The 20348-nt window shown below is 33.5% G+C and overlaps 3 protein-coding genes across 5 annotated transcripts; all 3 read right to left on the bottom strand.

The window, feature by feature from the left end:
- Positions 1-2676: 2676 nt before the first annotated feature.
- LOC109170802 (wound-responsive protein GWIN3-like) lies at positions 2677-6801 on the bottom strand. The gene is made up of 2 exons (XM_019319986.1): positions 6779-6801; positions 2677-3591 (listed from the first exon to the last, which is right to left on the bottom strand). The coding sequence occupies exon 2, from the start codon at positions 3573-3575 to the stop codon at positions 2907-2909; it is 669 nt and encodes a 222-aa protein (XP_019175531.1). The 5' UTR covers positions 3576-3591; positions 6779-6801; the 3' UTR covers positions 2677-2906.
- On the bottom strand, positions 2677-6841 carry LOC109170803. The gene is made up of 2 exons (XM_019319987.1): positions 6083-6841; positions 2677-2855 (listed from the first exon to the last, which is right to left on the bottom strand). Exon 1 carries the CDS (start codon positions 6758-6760, stop codon positions 6122-6124), a length of 639 nt encoding a protein of 212 aa, XP_019175532.1. The 5' UTR covers positions 6761-6841; the 3' UTR covers positions 2677-2855; positions 6083-6121.
- A 2259-nt stretch (positions 6842-9100) lies between these two features.
- Positions 9101-18999, bottom strand: LOC109170801 (phosphoinositide phosphatase SAC7-like). Of its 3 annotated transcripts, none has more exons than XM_019319983.1 (21): positions 18753-18994; positions 17643-17815; positions 17461-17544; positions 16942-17069; positions 16756-16847; positions 15935-15992; positions 15706-15762; positions 15585-15618; positions 15387-15467; positions 14737-14843; positions 13596-13682; positions 13431-13508; positions 12837-12907; positions 12659-12757; positions 12153-12252; positions 11392-11500; positions 11143-11215; positions 10339-10432; positions 9958-10050; positions 9567-9633; positions 9101-9398 (listed from the first exon to the last, which is right to left on the bottom strand). In XM_019319983.1, the coding sequence occupies exons 2-21, from the start codon at positions 17788-17790 to the stop codon at positions 9268-9270; spliced, it is 1791 nt and encodes a 596-aa protein (XP_019175528.1). In that variant the 5' UTR covers positions 17791-17815; positions 18753-18994; the 3' UTR covers positions 9101-9267. The 3 variants fall into 3 exon arrangements, with proteins under 3 accessions (XP_019175528.1, XP_019175529.1, XP_019175530.1); XM_019319984.1 differs by having other exon boundaries at positions 17643-17809; XM_019319985.1 differs by lacking the exons at positions 9101-9398; positions 9567-9633; positions 9958-10050 and adding an exon at positions 10075-10146 and having other exon boundaries at positions 10276-10432; positions 18753-18999.
- Between the last annotated feature and the right edge of the window lie 1349 nt (positions 19000-20348).

Here is a 20348-nt window from a genome sequence, read left to right as displayed (position 1 = left end):
CTTTCACTAAGCCATTTTGCATATAGATCATTCTAAAATTCATGAGATTATGACTAAATTGTGTTATTTTGCAAGGAGTTTGATTTGGAAAGCATTGGCAGCAAAGATGAGTAATATCATGCATTTTGGTGCAGGATATTGGAGTCAAGTGGAGCATTATGGATACATTTAGAGTCCATAGGAGCCAAGGAAAAGCTAAGAGGATGGGTAAAACACTTCCAAGGAAGCCTAAGGGTGGTGCTTTCAATGATCTTGGTCATTTGAGCAAACCAAAGCAAAAGAGAAACAAAAGATCATGGAATTGAAATTCCCGACCTGCACGTCGACATCTTAGGTTTTGGACCATATCTCAGCCTGCAAATATCCAAATTAAGTGATTTTTGTCCCATTGGAAATAAGACTCAAAGGGCTACAACTCCTGTTCAAACATCAAAGCCTAAAAAGGAAGCCAAAGTGGTCAAAATTATCATTGAAGTTGAAGTTCCAAACTTACAGATTTCGACCAAAACTGACCACTGTTCGATAATTTGACCATATCTCGACCTAGGAATGTCCAAATTAAGTGATTTTTGCGTCGAGCCCCCCACCTATGCTCCTTGTTACCTGATTTTTCACTCATTTTTACTTGGTTTTGAACCCCATTCGAACCCTAACTATTTTCTACTCTTTCCTTTCATATTTTAGTGTTAGATTAGGTGTAGATTTAGGTTCTTTATCATATTTCAAACTTGTATTGAAGGATCTGATCTACACTTGGATTTCAAGATTCTACCATCCATTTAAATAGATAATCTTCTTTTCCCCTTTTATCTCTTTATCTTGCAATATTTATGCTTTACACTTGTATTTTTGTGTTCTTATTGCTATTTAATCATGGGTAGTTAGTTTATGGACTTGAGTTAGGGTTGTATTATCTATCTTGATGCTTGATTTGTGATTATTGCAAAAAGGGGAAGAACTCTAACCTAGGGTTCTTGAGTTTATGAAGGATTTGTGTTTGTATATTGTTAATGCTTGGTGTATTGTACAACATTCATTGGCATGTTTTGGAGGATTCTTGGCCTCAATGAGAGTTGGGTCAAGATTCTAAGCCACTCATTGCATAAACCCAATTTTTCCTATGAAAATGGGGGGAAATTGGGAGTTTTAGATGCTTTTTGTTCTTGAAGAATAACTTGGAGTTGATTCACCACGAGAGTAGGGCAATTCAATTCCTTGTTCTAATCCTTGCTAATTTGCTCACGTGAGTGACTTATAGACTAGGATTCATACGTGCATCCCCTCTATTCCTTGGTTGTGTGATTTTTCCCAATCCTTAGGTTGTGTTATGCATCTAGAAGATAATGCTCCCTAGCTTGAGTCTTATTCCTTTATTTTGTGTTTATCTTTGCGTATTTGTGTTAGTCTTACCATTTCCTTAAACTTGTAGTTTGCTTAGCTTCTTGTTGATTTCCTTATGCTAGTGCCTAGTTTATTGTGATTGCATATTGCGTGCCCTAACCCCCAATCCTCTGAGGACGACATTTCACATCCGTACACTCACCATCACTCATTTTTGCTACACATCAATATTATATTTTAATTTAAAAATATTGCATATTCTATTAAAATTATTATAATTTCCCTTATAAATAAAAAATGTACAATTTATTATTATTGATTAGTGTTGTATTTTTTAATATAAATATTACATTTTTATCTTGACTTGACTCATGTTATAAAATATAATTATGTTAGTTTTAAAGGATATTCACCTTTAAAATCTAGTAAAAGGGATTGGACCAAAAATAGTTGGCTATAATCAATCCCTAGGGGAAATGAATTACAAAGAATACAATTGGGGAAAGTGTAAAAGAAACCGAGTCGGAGTCTCGGGGCTTACTCTGCAAATATAACAAACAATTAGCACCCGCGTAGAACTTGAAATTCAAAATGTTGAATATTTATTTTTAATACTTCTTTAAAAAAATTATTTTTTATGTAGTGAATGTTCAATTTTAAATACACTACTAAAAACAAAATGAAGGCTTTAATTTTACAAATCTAGCCTCCAAGACTTACGCTAGCCCAAATCATTGAAAACAATAGGTTCCAATTAAGGATCTTATTGAATTGTATGTACAAAATGAACATCGTGTATAAGACTTGAGATCAAATACAAAGAAAAAGAGAAGATGGCTTACACAAATTATTATTTGTATAATGCAAAAGATAAAGGACTGCAAGGAAAATAAACTAATTTATGTTGGTTATTTTTGACCAGTTCAAACCAATAAAGTTAAGACCGCTCACATGAAGAATATACAACTTAAAATTTTATATATGATTACCTAGTTATCTGCTTGAACTAACATAAATACATAATAATCTATTTTTCCAACATATTGACATTATTATTCTTTTTTATTTTATTTTCTACAAATGCGGCATTAATTAAAAAAAAATGAATTATAGTTTTTGATTTTTTTTCATTCCCTAAATAAAACGTATCCAGGTCAACACACGTTACAATAATTTACTCCTTAAAAATAAATTTATCTTCTTGAATATATGTTTAAAAAAAAAATTGATAGATAAATGTGTCATGCACGGCCCTTTTAAAAGTAAATAAAATAAATTATAATAATAATTTATTTATTGTAATACGTGATACATCGTATCATACATGCATTCATCTTATTATAAATTAAAAAGCATAATTCCATAAATATAATACGAAGATATTAAGGATACAGAACCCTTAATTAGCTTATTGAGAGTACAGATCGAGCTGCTGTCCTATATATGCATGGCATATATGCAGCAGACAAATTATTACATACGTACATACATAGATGTCCCCGACAAAACGTAACCTGCAGAATATACCACTGCACACGTACTACATATATTCTTCACTGTTGTAGCTACAGTGAATCTAGCAGGTTGCCGATTGCGACGGTAGTGGAATTAGTTGTAGCAGCCTTGCCGAGGAAAAACTCGACGGGCAGGACGTCCGACCCGATACCCAGCCGATTAAATCCAAATTCCGATACGATCCCAACGCCATAGCAAAGGGGAAAAGGTGGTAGTATGCATCCGGTGATCTTGTACCCCAGCACCGCTTTCTGGATCGTAAATTCGGTAGCGAGAGTCTTGGCACCTATAGCGACGAAATTCTTGCCGGCGATTCCGTCATCCTTTAGGTACCAGAAGCTAGTTTCGTTGCTACAGTTTCCAGAGCCAACGGCGCCGGAAAACTCAATATGGTAGGGAGTGTTCTCTCGAACCACGGTGTCCTCCGTGGAGTTGACGACGGAGGAGAAGGTGACAGGCAGGCCGCGGGGGTCGTCGTAGTAGGAGGGGCATTGGATGATGTCTTTGGGACACTTTTCATTGTCCACCAGGCACACCCCAAGTGGTGGGAACAGAGTGAAGGAAATATAGTACGACTCGCCCAGCTTCACCTCCTTTCCTTCCACGCTCACTACCGGCGGTAAAGGAAACTGCCTTACTGAAAAGGCAATGAAGGGGAGGAACGATAAGGAAAACAAAAGAGATAATGCAGGCAAGAGCTGATGAAGAGTAGTCTTCATTTTGTTATGCTTTTAATTATAGAAAGTTGGTTTTTAATTGGTGTTTGGCATGAGAAGGCCAGGAGAGGATGTTCCAATTTATAGACCCACTCATCATATACCACCTATATATTAATAACATTAATTAATTATATGTGATAGGAAAGTAGACCATTAATGAAAATTGGTTGAAATTGCATATAGAGATGCAAATAGTGTACGGAGTAAATACTAAATAGGGATGAATTGCATTGCAAGCTAGTTTGGTGATAAATAGAGTTATAAGTAGTATAAAAAATTCATCAAAATCCTTCACTTCAATTCACAATCTAGCTAGCTAGCATGGCAAGCAATAAAGTTATTTTTATTTATTGGGTATTTTGAAATGGTCCTACCTATCTCATATTAAAAAATGCATCTACTTATTAATATCATATCAAAAAGAAATTTATAAGGAGAGGTCACAACCGAATTTAAGAGACAAAAGTGTCATAATAAAGTTAACTACGTGTCACTCCATGTTTTAGCATAGGAGATAGAATATTACAAATATTGGCAAAAACTTGCAAGTATTAAATAACTTAGCTATTAAAATATGAAGTGGTACGGAAGCAATACAATAATCTTCTCCCAAGCAATACAATAATCTAAATCAGTTGTTTGTAACCCAATAAATATTTGGCTATTAAAAATAGGCAAAATTTTATATGCAATCGTCTCACAGATTCTCATCCTGAGAAGGGTCGAATTTTTCATAAGTATTATACTTTCTCTCATATGTATATATAATAATTTACATCATAAGCAACTCTTCAATTGATAATATCACATTTTTATTTAAAAGTATTACCAGGACTATGTGGTCTAATGGTATCCGAGTTGGACTTCCATTTGGAAGGTTATGAGTTCGAGAAAGTATATGAACAGATACTACAATGTAATAGAGCCAGTAACATTCAAAAAAAAAAAAGTATTACATTATTTTAATCAAAAGTATTGCATTATTTTAATTATTTTTCTCATAAGTATTATACTTTCTTTCATAAATAATAATCAATTAATTTATTATTTGTTAGTATTACACTTGTTTACCCTCTAAATATTATATTTTAATTTTAAAGTATTATATATTCTATTAAAAGTATTATAATTTCTCTTATAAATAATAAACGTATAATTTATTATTATTGATTAGTGTTGCATTTTCTAGTATAAATATTACAATTTCTTAAATATAAAAAATATGGTAAACAGTTTTAAAGGAGACTCAACCTTTTGAGAATAATATTACATTTTCATCTTAACTTACTCATCTTAAATATAAAAATATGTTAGACAATTATTTTAAAGGAGACTCACAAGGGAACAAAATTAGTTTGCTATAATCATGCTCTGAACTCTGATTCTTTCTTTACTGCGTTTGATTTTTTAGTAGATGATGTAAAGCATGTAGCCTCTTTGTTGAATGGGGTTAGCTTTAGTTATGCTAGGCGATCTGCGAATCGTGCGGCCCATGTTATAGCTAGGGAAGCCGTTTCTGTGTCAGGTTCCGGAGAGTGGTTAGAGGAACTCCCCCCCCCCCCCCCCCCTAGTTATCTTGTGTTGATCGTTGCGGATGATTTAATGAATTGAGTTACGTTTTCCAAAAAAAATTTGGATTTAATACCTCCAATGGTCCTCCAAGTATTAGTGATTTACCAACTGTGGTCACCCGAGTTTTAAATGACCTCCAATGGTCCTCTATGTTTTAAAAAATAACCGTCCGTGGTCCTTTTAGGACGTCTCGTGATCATTTTAAACTCTTTTTTTTTTTTAAAGAATTAGGACCACGGGTGGTTACTTTTTAAAACATGAAGGATTATTGAAAGTCATTTAAAACTCAGATGACCACAGTTGGTTTCACTAATACTCGGATGACCATTGGAGGTATTAACTCCTTTAATTTGTATCATATGGGAAATGAATTGCAAAGAAATAAACTAATTAATTTATGTTGATCATTTCTGACCAGTTCAAACCAAGAAGTTAAGAGCACTCTCATGATGAAGAATACAACTTGAAATTTTATATATGATTATCAAGTCCTGTGCTTTAAAACTGACATTATTATTCTTTTTTATTTTAATTACTTTCTACAAATGTAACATTAGTTTTTATTTGTTCTTTTTTTTTTTTCATTCCCTAAATAAAACGTAACTAACACTACATGTTACAATAATTTACTCCTTAAAAATAAATTTACCTTCTTCAATATGTTAAAATATAATTTGATAGATAAATCATAAATGTGTCATGCACGGCGGCCCTTTTAAAAGTCTAAAAATAAAATAAATTCTAATAATTATTTATTTATTTATTGTAACACGTGATACATGCATTCATCTTAATTATTATAAATTAAAAAGCATAATTCCATAAATATAATACGAAGAAATTAAGGATACAGAACCCTTAATTAGCTTATTGAGAGTACAGATCGAGCTGCTGTCCTTATATGCAGCAGACAAATTATTACATACATACATAACCAGAATATACAACTGGTTACGTTGTTAGCTACAGTGAATCTAGCTGGTTGCCGATGGCGACGGTAGTGGCCTGGAAGACTTGTCGAATAAAAACTCCACAGCCTGGACGTCCGACCCGATACCCAGTCGATCCAAATCAGATTCAAATACCATCCCAAGGCCGTAGCAAATGGGCAAAGATGGTAGTACGCATCCGGTGATCTTGTACCCAAACAGCACTTTCTGGAGCACAAATTCCACAGCCAGAGTCTTGGGACCTATAGCGACGAAATTCTTGCCGGGGATTCCGTCATCCTTTAGGTACCAGAAGTTTTCTTTGCTACAGTTTCCAGGGGCGGACAACTGAATACGGTAGGGAGTGTTCTCTCGAACCACGGTGTCCTCCGTGGAGTTGTCGACGGAGGAGAAGGTGATAGGCAGGCCGAAGGGGTTGTCGGAGAAGAAGGGGCACTGGATGATGTCTTTGGGACACTTAACGTTGTCCACCAGGCACACCCCAATTGTTGGGGACATAGTAGAGGCAATATAGTACGCCTCACCCAGCTTCACCTCCTTTCTATCCAGGCTCACTACCGCCGGTAAAGGAAACTGTCTTACTGAAAAGGCTATGAAGGGGAAGAACGATAAGGAAAACAAAATTAGAGATGCAGGCAAGAGCTGATGAAGAGTAGTCTTCATTTTGTTATGATGAATAATTTATAGAAGCTAGCAAGTTGTTTTTTTTTTTTTTTTTTTTTTTTTTAATTGGTGTTTGACATGAGAAGGTCAAGCTCAGGAGAGGATGTTCCAATTTATAGACCCACTCATCATATACCACCTATTAATATTATTATGTGTTAGGAAAGTAGACCATTATATTAATGAAAATTGGTTGAAATTGCATACATTGCATGCAAAGTAAATATTAAATAGGGATGAATTGCATTGCAAGTTTGGTGATAAAATAAATAGAGATGAATTGCATTGCAGGTTTGGGTATATATAAAAAATTTCATCAAAATCATATCCTTCACTTCAATTCGCAATTTAGTATGGCAATAAAGTTGTTTTTTTTTTTAATTTATTTATTAGGTATTTTGATATGTTCCAACCTACCTCACATTAAAAGATGCATCTATTTATTAATATCATATCAAAAAGAAACTTATAAGTAGAGGTCACAACCGAATTTAAGAGACAAAAGTGCCATGATAGAGTTAAGTACTGCCATAGTCTTTCGCCTTGTTTGGTAAATGACTGTTAGCTGATAGCTATTAGCTGATTGGGTTAGAGGGTATGACTAGTTGGTAAATTAGCTGTTAGCTAATAAATGTTTAGTATTTTTGTTTTCTAAAAAAGCTAATTGAAAAAGTTGCTTTGAGCAACTTTGTGAATTTTAGCATTTTGGAGTTACAAAAAAGTTGATTAACCAAACACTGCACTTATATTGATTTTTTTAAAATCAAATTAAATATCTAAAATTAATTGATAAGCTAACTATTTTACCAAACACGTCCACGGCAAGTGGTGGGAACAGAGTGGAGGAAATATAGTTGGGCTTGCCCAACTTCACCTCCTTTCCATCAATCCATGCTCACTACCGCCGGTAAAGGAAACTGCCTTACTGAAAAGGCTATGAATGCATGGGAGGAACGATAATAAGGAAAACAAAATTAGATGAGATGCAGGCAAGAGCTGATATAGATGATCAACACTCTATCTTCATTATATTTTGTACTACACGTAGTTATGAGGATTTTATACAAGCTAAGTTACGTTGTTGGTTTTTGGAGAAGAATTATATTGGTGTTTCACATGAGAAAGCCTGGCCGGGGAGGATTATATAGAGCTAATACTCATCGATCATATCTATTAATAACATTATATATATAAATTAACAATAAATTATTATGTGATATGAAGGTGGCCGTACCACTTCTAGAAATTTGTTGAAATTGCGGGTATAAATGCATGTAAAGTAAATATATACTGATAGAATTATTGCAAATATCCTGATAAATAAAGTTATAAGCTAGTATTAAAAAAAATTTATCAAACTTTTTTACTCATTATCACCATGGACCGCATGGTGATAAAACTATGTTTATTCATTGGATATTATGAACTCACCCACTCTCTTTCGTATTAAAAATGCATCTACTTATTAATCAAGTTAAATATAAATCATATATTGTCATACTATTTTTTAAAAATATAGTGATATAGTTGTAAAATTTTCATCCAATGATAACAACGTTAATTGCAATTGATTTAGATGCAGAGATAAGGGCTCTATATATATATACCAAGAGCGACATGTATTGCAAGTACCCCGTACTCATAGTCACTATCTGAAGATTTATGTGCAACCTTACCATGTATTGTCTGTGACCTTAGCTAATAAAAGACCATAAAAAAATAAATCAGTCTAGGTTGTCCATAATTAACTTAACTATTAAAATAGGCACTCTTTTATATATGCAACTTAGGAAAGGCCACACCCAAATTTAGGGGGCAAAAAATTTAAGGAGCAAAAGTGTCATGAAGTGTTACTCCGTAGATAACATAATAATGAAGTGTTACTCCGTAGATAACATAATAACGAAGTGTTACTCCGTACATAACATAATATTACCAATTTGGCAAAAAAAGGTGATAGAAATATTACAAATTTGTCAAAAACAATCAAATATTAAATAACTTGGCTATTAAAATATGAAGTGGTAGCAATACAATCAAAACCAATTGTAACCAAATAAAATCTTGGGTATTAAAAATATAGCAAGTGATAACAATTCAAAACAATGAGATGCAGTTAGAAGGGGGCAATCAGACCGTAGACATAGAATATTACAAATTTAATTTGGGGAAAAACTTGCAAGTATTAAATACCTTGGCTATTAAAATGTGAAGTGGTACTGTGGTAGCAATACAATCAAAATCAATTGTAACCCAATAAACAAAACCCTGGGTATTAAAAATATAGTGATAACAAAACAATGAAATGTAGTTAGAAGGGGGCAATCAGAACACATAACATGCCGCAACAAAAATAGTTGGCTATAATATAATCAATGTTTTGTATACTTCTGGAAAATGAATTACAAAGAATACAACTGGGCAATGCTTGTGTTAAAGCAGCAGATCGAGTCAAGGCCTATTCTGCAAATATAACAAACAATTAGCACCCGGCCTGAACCTGAAAGTCAATGTCGAGGTTGGTTGAGGCGCGGCCTGTTACAGAACACACGACCATTGGCCTTCACAAATCCACCCATTCCAAGACTTATGCTAGCCCAAATCATTGAAAACAATAGGTTCCAAGGATCATATTGAACTGTAAGTACAAAATGAACATTGTGTATAAGACTTGAGAATACCAATAAAAAGGAAAGATGGCTTACACAAGACCATTACATGTACAATGCAAAGACAAATAGAGCACATACACCAAATTCAACATACATCATATTATCCATAGTTATTTTGAAGTATAATAACTTGCCTCGCCTTAGTGAGATGATGGTGAAGAACAACCCAATCAAAATCATCCCAAATGCCATTGGGAATGACTGCAATAGGAGGATTAACACATTATCTTGTTAGGTGATTGTACAGTAAATATGGAAAAGGGTTCAAAGACTTTAACTCCATAAGTGGAATGCATGGCATGAATCAATTTATGCAATGCAATCAATTGGTCTGTATATATAGTGTACTCTGACCAAAAACCACATCTGAATACATTAATCATGGCCTGAAACTCAATAAACTGGGGAGGGGGAAGTAAGGCTGAATAGAGTTTGTTACGATACAAGGGATTCAATTCTTTAATCAATATCGCCAGACAAAGATAACTGTTATCAAAGTTGGGGGAAAGTCGATGGAATACTCACAGCAACTGCCTCAACACCTCCTTTATGAGATGTCTGTGTAATATCTCGCGAGACAGAAACAGTGTAATGTCCATGCAATAAATCAGTTGCATCCTTCAGTGTATAAAAAAAAAAAAAAAGGTGTGAGTGCATCAGTACCCAAATTAATCCTAATTAGATCATGAGTGAAAGTCAATCTCATCAAAGCATTTTCAGTTTCATTTTGAAACCTATATATATATATATATATATATATATATATATATATATATATATATATATATATATATATATATATATATATATATATATATATATATATATATATATATATATAATTGGTATATTCAAAATTAAAACTAATTCCACAAAAGCCACTGATGTGTATGTGATGCACACTACCTGTTTTGTACCGTCACAGAAGTTGTTCAAGTAGTAGCGCATGAGAGCATTACATCCATCATTCAGTATCCCTTCGACAGTTCGCTTACCATATCTGCATAACTAATATCCATGTTACAAATCCAGTTAATCATGATTTCACCCATCAAAGTGAGAGGGGAAGAAAATCAGGGATTCAGAATGCCAAAGCTCATATAGATATAGAAAATAAGGATAAGAACATTAAAGTTTGAACCAAATAATGGCATACTTCATGAATTTCTTTCCATGAAGACATCTTATACATTGTTTATCACGGATAGGATAAGAAGAAATGAAAGCTATGACCCAAATCCAGAGATTCTTAGTGTGTATCACACTTCAATGCTTGAGTTCATTACCAAAACATAACTCTGAATCTCCACTTTACCTTAACAGAAACCTAAAAAGAAAATCAAATCACAAAACATATAATTTTTATTACCAAGAGTTAACTTGGTTTGGACCCATCATTTTAACAAGATTTGAAAGGTCATATAATTGATTTCGCAAGAAGGATATTATACAATGACATGGATAGTAATGCAAATGAGAGACGAATCATAAAATTTAAGTTCCATCTCACCACTATAGCAGGTCATAGGAGATAAAACATGTAAATATTCTAACCAATACCAACAGGGAAAAAAAAACATTTAAATTGGATATATATTCAGTATGCACACCATGTGGAAAGTTGTATATTCCCTTCAAATAATGCCTTCACATGAGAACAAAAAAGAAATAAAGAATGCCCAATGCTCTAAAGAGATTAAAAATAGCAACCTGACAAAATCTCCCTTTAAAGCAGGAGTACCAGAATATTGGATACTTATATCATCCCCATGATTAGCCCACACTGCACATAAAATTGAAGGGTAAAAAGAAAACAGAAGAGAGTGTAGGGGCATAAAAAGGAAGAAAAAGAGGTAAAATGCTGAATATCTTATAAGCTAATGAAGTTTCTATACCAACAGCAAAAACAGTCTATATACTGGAAAAAGCATAATCATAACAATTGCCTGATATACTCACAGATTTTGAAGTTCTCATCAAGGTTGGGGTGCTTGCTAATTGTTTCTTCAGCATTAAAAACACCAAGCCTTCTCAGTTGGAGCTCTAGCATTTTTTGACCAATCATGCTCTGCAAACACAAATAAAGAATGCAGACCTTTCTTTAAGGTTGTGATGTACACTGAATAAGATCTTGAAAGTTTCAACTATTACTGCATATGTCAGTGACAGTAAAGTAGTACTAAATACAAGCACATCCCAATAACGATTGAAGTCAATATGCCTATATGGTGCCAGCATGAAGCCCAACATATTAAAAAAATAAGCCAAATACTATAAATGCCACCACATTTTGACCTTCTTCAAATGAAGCTAAAGTAATGAAATGGTACATTTTAATGTAGATCAAGTTCATTAGCATTGACCAAATAATCAATCTGAATCTTGGGTTCTCTGTAGTTCATTCAACTCATTTACTATGAAATCACACAAAGATAAACACCTAGCCCATATCGCTGACAGCAGGTCTTGATGCAGTGACTCATAGAGTTGGGAAGCTTTTAAACTCATTTGTTCTACTTCTCCAAAGAATTACTACTGCCATTTAAGGGGATACAAAAAGATCAACAAGCAGAATTTTATAATAGGGTGTAAAAACATGAAGGTGAAATTCAAATATTCAATACTGTGATCCATGGAACCAATGGTAATTCCATATTGTCATTTTCTGTGTTTTACCACATGAATAGAACTTTTCATCATTTTGAAAGCAGAGAACCTGCCTGAGTAACATTTGTCCGATCTAAGCAATCAATGCAATTTGTCCTTGGAACTCCAAATTGTGCTTCAAGTTTCTCACCTTTCTCATTTAGTAAAAAGTACCTTCCATACAAAATTGCAACAAAATATAAAGCAGTGAAGTTAGTATAATCATAACATCTTACTAAATGTCAAACAATAACTGACTAATTTTAATTGCAACACCAGTGTGAGATCTGGTAAGCCCAACAGTGAAACACCAAAAGCTGTAAAACATCAGGCAGTCTTTCAATATGTTCACTGACTCTGGTTGTATAAAGTTAAGAATCATTCAGATGATGATCATATTAGTGTGCATACATAGCATGACTAGAAGGCCCACAAGTGCTATGATCAAATAAAGCGTTAGCTCACATAAACACTTATGTGGGCTTGGAATAAACCTTACTAATAAAAAAAAATAAAAAAAAATAAAAAAATAAAAAATTCAACATGTGCTTATTAGATTTAATTTGGGAATAAACCTTACTTGTTTTTCCTGAGAAAATCCTCAATTTGTTCGTAAAGGATAGAGAGTCGCTCAAAATGAACATGCCCACATATTTGATGAAAATCAAAATGCAAGTATCTACAAGCATGTTAGGGATTAGCATAGATTGCAGAAATGGACTTCATATAATTAAGCTGCCGGTAGATTGGGATCCTACCTCACATCTTCTTTGGCAAGATGATGCGTTGCATCAGAAAACTTTTCACTTAGGCATCCCTCTCCTCCATGCTGTTCAAAAGTTAAATGAGCTAAGTGCAAAAGGTTACAATAATTATTTAGTGTGGCCGCTTCAAACAAGTCCATATAATGTGAATTCTCACATATTGATTTAGTCCATTGATTGAATTATTTAATTTCCTAAGACACTTGTTAAGAATTCAACCTCTCATGATTTCTTTCATATTTTATTTCACTCTGTTATGTTATAGGAGTGCAAGCTGTGCATATCACTAAGCACAATATAACTTTTCAACTTCCATTTCCTTTCCCCACCCACCCATCCATTTTGGACTACTTAATATGAATGAACACATTATCATACTCTTACTCTGATACTAAATGCTGGCACAAAATGTATGAGTGGAAAGATGGCATGGTCATCATTAAGGACACTTTACCCATCACAAAAAAAACATTTAGCCAAAGTGTAAACTTTCATATCTATGCTATGTATCATACTATCATCTAAATATAATGGCGGAACCAATCAAAACATGCATGGCAAGCTTGTGATAAGAGCAAAAGATCTTACAGTATTGACAAGATCAATGGCTACGACGTTTCCATATTTCTTCCTTAGATCCAAAAAGTGCCGCTCAGCCACTCGAGGCTGCAGATATTGTATAAAAGAAATTATTAGTATTGAAGTCATAGTAACAGCATTTAAAGCTATTGAGAAACAGATTGTGCTACTCACTCCTTCATCCCATCTCACTATCTCAAAATTTGGCTTATATGTCAAATCAACAATCTGAACCCACAATATTGGGATTGACCCACGCACCTACAAAAGGCAATCTAAAGAGTAAAATAGCATACAACAATGTGAGATTATCATACACTTAGCATATGATAAAACAAACGCGCACAGTTTTTAGAATACATATGATTAATAAATAGTAATGTGTGGCATGAATATCTTAGAGTACATTCCAATTTAAGGAGAATTTATGTGACTTAACTGTATGTGTGTGAAAGTGGGCACATTTAAGATCTGAATAAGTACTAAGGGCTTTATTTGCACTACTTACTATTTCTATCTGGAAAGGAAGGTGGGCATTATCATGTAGAAGATTTTCTCACTAGGCACATGAAGATTCTTAGAGCATTTGAATTCAAAAAGAAAAATGTGATGTAAAAAACTAAAAACACATCCTTTCTCAAAATATAGTAGCTCACTAATAGCTAATTTTTAATAAAATACACAGTTAATTTTTATTTTATTCTTTTGCGAAAACTATCACAGGTGCAAATTGCAAAAGAAACGCAGCACCATTGACCTCAATAGAATATATTAACTCTGCCTTGTGTATCATCATGTACTCACCATTACCCTCAATAAAATACTCTTGGCTAAACTCTAACCCGCATGGACAGAAATCACAGAATTAATGCAAAATGTTATAAAGGTTATTTTGAACTTCTTGCAGATACAGAAAATTAAAGAGTTGCATCTTAGAATACCCATATGCAGGCTAGGATCACTGCTTTTTCTAATGTAAAGCTTGTTACTTGTGACTCACCCAACTGTTCAAATGTTGTTCATCAGTACAGTAATAAGAAACAGTAAACTATTCAAAATCCCATTATGAATTCTTTTGATCATTTTTATTACAAAAATACTCTAGGTCACACTGGGCAAGGAAGACTACAGCTACTACCACTTGTATTCTGATCAAAATATACTAGGTCAACTTTCTTCATTTTTTTACTCCATTGTGGAGAGAGTGAATCCAACACTATTTAACACAACCAAATAAACTGTGAATGTTTGGTTCTACATTTACAAAAGTATAATAAGCACCATAATGCCTGCCAAAAGAATGAAATAGGTATACCTGAACAAAAGATGCTCTGAAGCCAGTTATTTGTATTATTTGTTCACTTTCCACAAAATTTGCAACATACCCATCACAATCAGCTCCTCTTCTCCACATCCGAGTGCCTAAATTAATGGTTCAAAATGGAAATTAAGACTGACTGATTTTTTAAAAAAATTCTTGTTTTCTGTATCAAAGTGAACTGCCTCAAAAGTCAATTTATCTCAAAAATGGATTCCAACTGAAATCCCAAATGCACCTCAGTGGCAAGACTAATCTGATAAAAGTTCCATATGGCCTGTATGAAAAGAAACTGAATCCTCAAGACATGAAATAGATGAACTAGTTCACAAACCAGATGGAAGCTGCAAGAGGTGGAACAGTATCTTATTCATAGTGGTGTGTCCAAATAAACCATGTAAAGCAGCAAGGAAAGCAACAAAGCATATAGACTCAAGTGTTGACAAAGATCAAGGAGAATGTAACCCTTCAAAAAATGCTAACTATATATCATCATTGCAATCATGGACTGCTTCGTGGTGAATTTGTAATTCTTTTCCCACCTAGTGCAAATATTGTTTCTCAATTTCTTAAACTTGCATCTTTTACAATTTTCGAATGGCTTAGCAAGGGTAGGGAAGGGCAAAACCACTTTAGGTTCTTATTACCAGTTCTCCTGTTGCACCTCCGTGCAATCAATGAAACATCAATTACATTTCTCCCAATGGCCGCTTGAAAGTTGTTAAAACCTAATGATTAGTTAAGGAGTGCCTTTGAATGGAACATCAACAAAACCTGCTTGTTGAACTAGAGTCGAAATATTAAGGTTGCTCAAAGAGTTCACATTAGTCAAATAGCAAGGATACTCCCATGGAGAACGGGCAGCAAGAATGGGTCAAGCTGCAAAGGAAAATTCAAAATTGCATATTCATTGAGTTATAATCTGAAGGAAGATTTGAGACAATGAGGAAATAATATTAACCTGACCTTGTTGTCTATAAGCACTTCCATCATATAGCTGTTCCAAAGGAATTGAGGGTCAGCCTGCAAAAGCAAAAAGTGAACAAGTGAATACCAAAAATCAAGGTCTGGGCAAATATCCAACCAATACTTGCAAGCAAAGTAACCAACAACAGCTACATGAAAAACCACCTACAGCATATGTGTGTGTGTAACTACTATACGAAGTCAAAACCATATGAATAAAAAGGCTTACTTGTTTCCAAAGAGGAAGTAGCTTACATTCATCACCTAAATCATGTAACCGCTGAGCACTGCAACACAGAAAATTTCTAAGGGATACTTTATAATTATTGAGAAAATGAGACAACTATAGTTAGGCAAATACTTAAGCAGTAGAGACATATCACAAGTGGCATGTATAGTTCGCAATATAGATACATATAAAAGAGACTAAGAATTTATAAGAACATACTTTCTAGTTAGTTATTACAATATATTCAATTATGAAAGACAAATCCCAAGATTTAGCCCCCAAGTCTAAACTCCCCTTGCAAAAACCTGAGAGTCTTTAATTTGAGACTTTAAAATAAACTAATAAGATTTTTCTTTAATTAAAAAAAAAAAACAAAAAAAAAAAACTAGTATGAACCACTAAGTTTAGCACAAACTCCGAAAAATTATAGGTATGAGCTCTTTGCCTCCTCCAAGAACTCAGCCAACTCTCCTGGTCTAACATTTGAGAATTGACAATGTTACATATTAAGTGTTTTATTGCCTTTTCCCAGATAAATATTAAACACCCAAAAGCTCAGAAACCTCTTGAGTAAACAAGAATCTTCCCAGAACCCCCAACTGATAATTTGTCATCAGTTGAAAGCTGCTCACAAAATACTCACGCATAAATTCCATTACTATGTATGTAGATACATAGAAACCTCTTGAGAAGCCCTCCTTGTACAAGAAACTTCTCAAAATCCCCAAAATGATGAAAAGTTTATAAGAGGGTGGGGGGGGGGGGGGGGGTGGGAGAGGAAGGAAAGAAACATTAAGCCTATAAGCATCATGGTGATTCACCTCAATGTGATATTGACATCATAAGAAAAGTACAGGCCGTGGGTCCTCTCTGCCACACTTAGCAATGCAGAAAACTCTGCTTTCATCCTTTTCTGCAATGAAGGCATATAAGAACATGTCAGAAAGGCGAACACTTTCCGAGGTTTTCAAGAGAAAACAGAAGGAAAAGCAGATAGGTAGGCCAACCTGTTCAACAGAAGAACTCTTGAGAGAATGGTCGCAAGGTAAAACATTCAATGATGTGACTTTAAAGATAGGATGCCCAAGGTAAGAACCAACACATTCACGTTCTGTTATAATTATCAAGTATGATCCTGAAAGGGAGGAATGCTTTAAACACTCAAATTGTGACAATCTCATGTTTAGTTCACTTCATATCTATTGTGTTAGATTTTCTCCAATCTTTTCAAGAGGAGAAAAATGGTACATAGGCAACTGGTGGGGCTAATAAATTAACTGCTATTATCATGGTTTATTCAGTGTACCATCACAGAGGTATCAGCTGGGGAAATTGAGCATCTCAAACTACTTACAGCCATTGATAAAGTTTTTCATTTCTTTTGGGTTGTCAGTGAATATCACTCTACAGAACTTATTGAAGTCTAAAATTTTGCAGATTACTTATAAAAACTAGTATAGCATTCTACTAAGGATCTAGCAGGACTAAAACTAAAACTGTATTAGTATCAAATAACACCAACTTGCCTGCACCAAGCTGTAGCATCCCAACAACACCAAAGACTGTTTGAATTTTAGGAACACGAAGAGTGCTGCAATGTGGCATTTCATCTAAAGAAGCAAACATACACCAAATAAAATGCATAGTTAGTTGGTGGAAAGAAAAGTAAAAGAAAACCAAACAAGAATGTCAGTAAGTAGCAGACAACCTATTAAATGCATAGATGCATCCACCCGACTGATTGCCATACACATACCAGAAGATCCATCTGAGGGCTCAATGACATATTGATCAGAAAATTCCCACAGCCTCATCCTTGTATATAATTTCTGTGCAGGATCTGCCTTCTCCATCATTATTGGAACTCAATCGCCACTGGAACTAAAAAATAGAATTTGATAAATAAGCCACATCTTTATTGCCTCATTCCAAAGTGGAATGTTAAACAATAATCATCTCAAGAACTTTTATTTGATAAAGTAAAACTGTATGTTCTATATAAATAGCGGGTATGTGTGTCAATCTATGAAGCCAGAAGTTCACAGATCAAGTTTATTAACTTCCCAATATGGATGAATGCATGCTAAAGAGGCAGAGTAAAGTGCTTGCAGTAATTTCACATATTAGATAGAAAAATGATACTGTCTAAAACCTCTAAATCCAATTACACTCTCAGGTTACAGAATAAACTTTCCAACACTTTGGAATTACTTTGCGTCCTTCATAAGGCTTTAGATAAGAGTATATGAAAATATGCTTATTTCTTGTATAGCAAATGACTCCACCCTCTATATCTAAAACCTTTAAGCAAAATCCCCTGTTCCATGAAGAAAGTGAAAATAAGAATAAAAGACAGGTATTAGTTAAGCAAAGTAGGGCTACTACAATTAAATTGTTCAATGTTGAATAGATGCTAGACCAGTTCAATCCAGCTGCATTATTAATCACGTCACCAAAATGATCTAAAGATCACCTACTTTTCCCTTTCTCACGAGCTTCCACAAACTCCTTTCTCAAACACAATTTGAGTAAATTAAGCCAATAACTACTACTCAAAGGAAACTCGAGCATCAAATTTGCAGTATATTAAAGATGCATCAAACAAAGCAGAAAACATTTAAAAATTCCTAGCATCCATATTGCAACATATTCATCATCATACAAAGTAAAGAACACCAATGGATGGATCAAAAGCACGGCCATTCATTAATATAAACATTTTGCCGATTCCCAAATCCAAATATAGCAGCTGACAGCTCTGATTCCCAAAAATGTCAAGAGAGGCAGAGAAGATCTAAAAACCATAGGAATGTAATACCTGAGTAGAGAATTATATAAACCGCCTGAATTGGGAGCTGAGAATTGGGAACGATGAAATCAAAATTAGGAGGAGCTGAGCCACGTAAATTAACAAATATGATCTACTTCCAAAAGTGATCAATTATGGTTTTTGAAAAATGTTTTCTTTGAAAAGATTTAAAGAAATTTTATATATATTAAATGATGATATTGGAATTATTAGAATGGTGGCCATAAAATTGAAATGGATGTTAGAATGGCTCCATTCTCATTGAACCTTTGTCCCTGTATTTTAAAATTTTACAGACTATATTGTAATTCACTTATTCTTAATGCTTTCCAGTCAATTTTCAGAGAGCGATAACTAACAGCTTTTGGATAACTCAAAAGATCTAATTTAAAATCATATGTTTGGTATATTTGGTTAATGGGTTTAGCTATTAGAAATGGGAATTAAAAGTCATTATTATTGTTTAGATCAGTGCTTTTAGATTTTTTAGATCAGTGTTTAGATCAGTGCTTAATTGGTAATTTAATTTTTAAGTTTGGATCAGTGCTTTTAGATTATTTTTTTTTTTTGTTCATATTGGTGCCTTGAATATCTTGATATTAAAATAAAATGTCTTAATTTTTTGTTCTTGTATTTTTAAAACATTTATTCACATTATAGGATCGTAGTAACCAAATAGCAATATTAGTAATTATTTCAATTCCATCATACTACCAAACTGCAAAATATTTCCACCAAAACTCATTACATTACCAAGTATTTGATTCACATGTGCAAACCAAACACACCATTAATTCTTCCAATGAGATCACCTTTTTTCACGTGAGACCTTTTATAAGTACACGAAAGCTACTATATGAGTGCACATAGGCTAAGTTGTGTGCAATTCACCCAGCATGAATGCACACAAGCTACCATGTGTGCATTCGTGTAGTAGCTTTTGTGCATCTACAAAGGATCTCACGAAAATAGGTGAATGCACTTGTATATTAGCATATATATATATATATATTTTAACACATTCTCAATATGATATATTTTGTGTTAAAAGCATTCATAAGTTTTATAAATTTCATTAAATCCAACATGGAATTGTATATATAGTTATTAAGTCAACTACTCAAGCTATCAGACTAATACATTTTCTAACATATTCATATTATTATTCTTTTTTTTTCTTTCTACAAACATGACATAGATTTAAAAAAAAAATGAATTAGTTAGTTTTTATTTGGTTCTTTAATTTCATCCCCTAATTAAATAAAACGTAACCAACACATGTTACAATATAATAATTTACTCCTTAAAAATAAATTTATCTTCTTCAATATGTTAAAAAATATATTTTGATAGACAAATGTGTCACGGCCCTTTTAAAAGTATAAAAATAAAACAAAATCATATTTATTTATTGTAATACCACAATTCATAACACATACATTCATTCCATATATAAATACGAAGAGACTAAGGATACTTAAGAGTACTGAGCTGCTGTACGTCCTATGCATGCATGGCAGCAGATCAGACAAATTATTAGATTACATACATGCATGTCCCCGGCCCCCACACATACTACATTATATTCTTCATCACTGTACTGTT

This window comes from Ipomoea nil, unplaced genomic scaffold (assembly GCF_001879475.1).
Source record: "Ipomoea nil cultivar Tokyo-kokei standard unplaced genomic scaffold, Asagao_1.1 scaffold3340, whole genome shotgun sequence".
Lineage (NCBI taxonomy): Eukaryota > Viridiplantae > Streptophyta > Magnoliopsida > Solanales > Convolvulaceae > Ipomoea > Ipomoea nil.
This window is presented reverse-complemented; position numbering and strand designations above follow the sequence as displayed.

Bases quoted from the DNA above. Each gene is read 5' to 3' on its own strand.
- LOC109170802 (XM_019319986.1), bottom strand. From the start codon at position 3,575: ATGAAGACTACTCTTCATCAGCTCTTGCCTGCATTATCTCTTTTGTTT.
- LOC109170803 (XM_019319987.1), bottom strand. From the start codon at position 6,760: ATGAAGACTACTCTTCATCAGCTCTTGCCTGCATCTCTAATTTTGTTT.
- LOC109170801 (XM_019319983.1), bottom strand. From the start codon at position 17,790: ATGATGGAGAAGGCAGATCCTGCACAGAAATTATATACAAGGATGAGG. The intron at 17,545-17,642 runs GTTGTCTGCTAC...TTGCTTCTTTAG, and splicing joins TGCATCTATGCATTTAATAG to ATGAAATGCCACATTGCAGC. The intron at 11,216-11,391 runs GTGAGTATATCA...TTTTATGTGCAG, and splicing joins TGATGAGAACTTCAAAATCT to TGTGGGCTAATCATGGGGAT.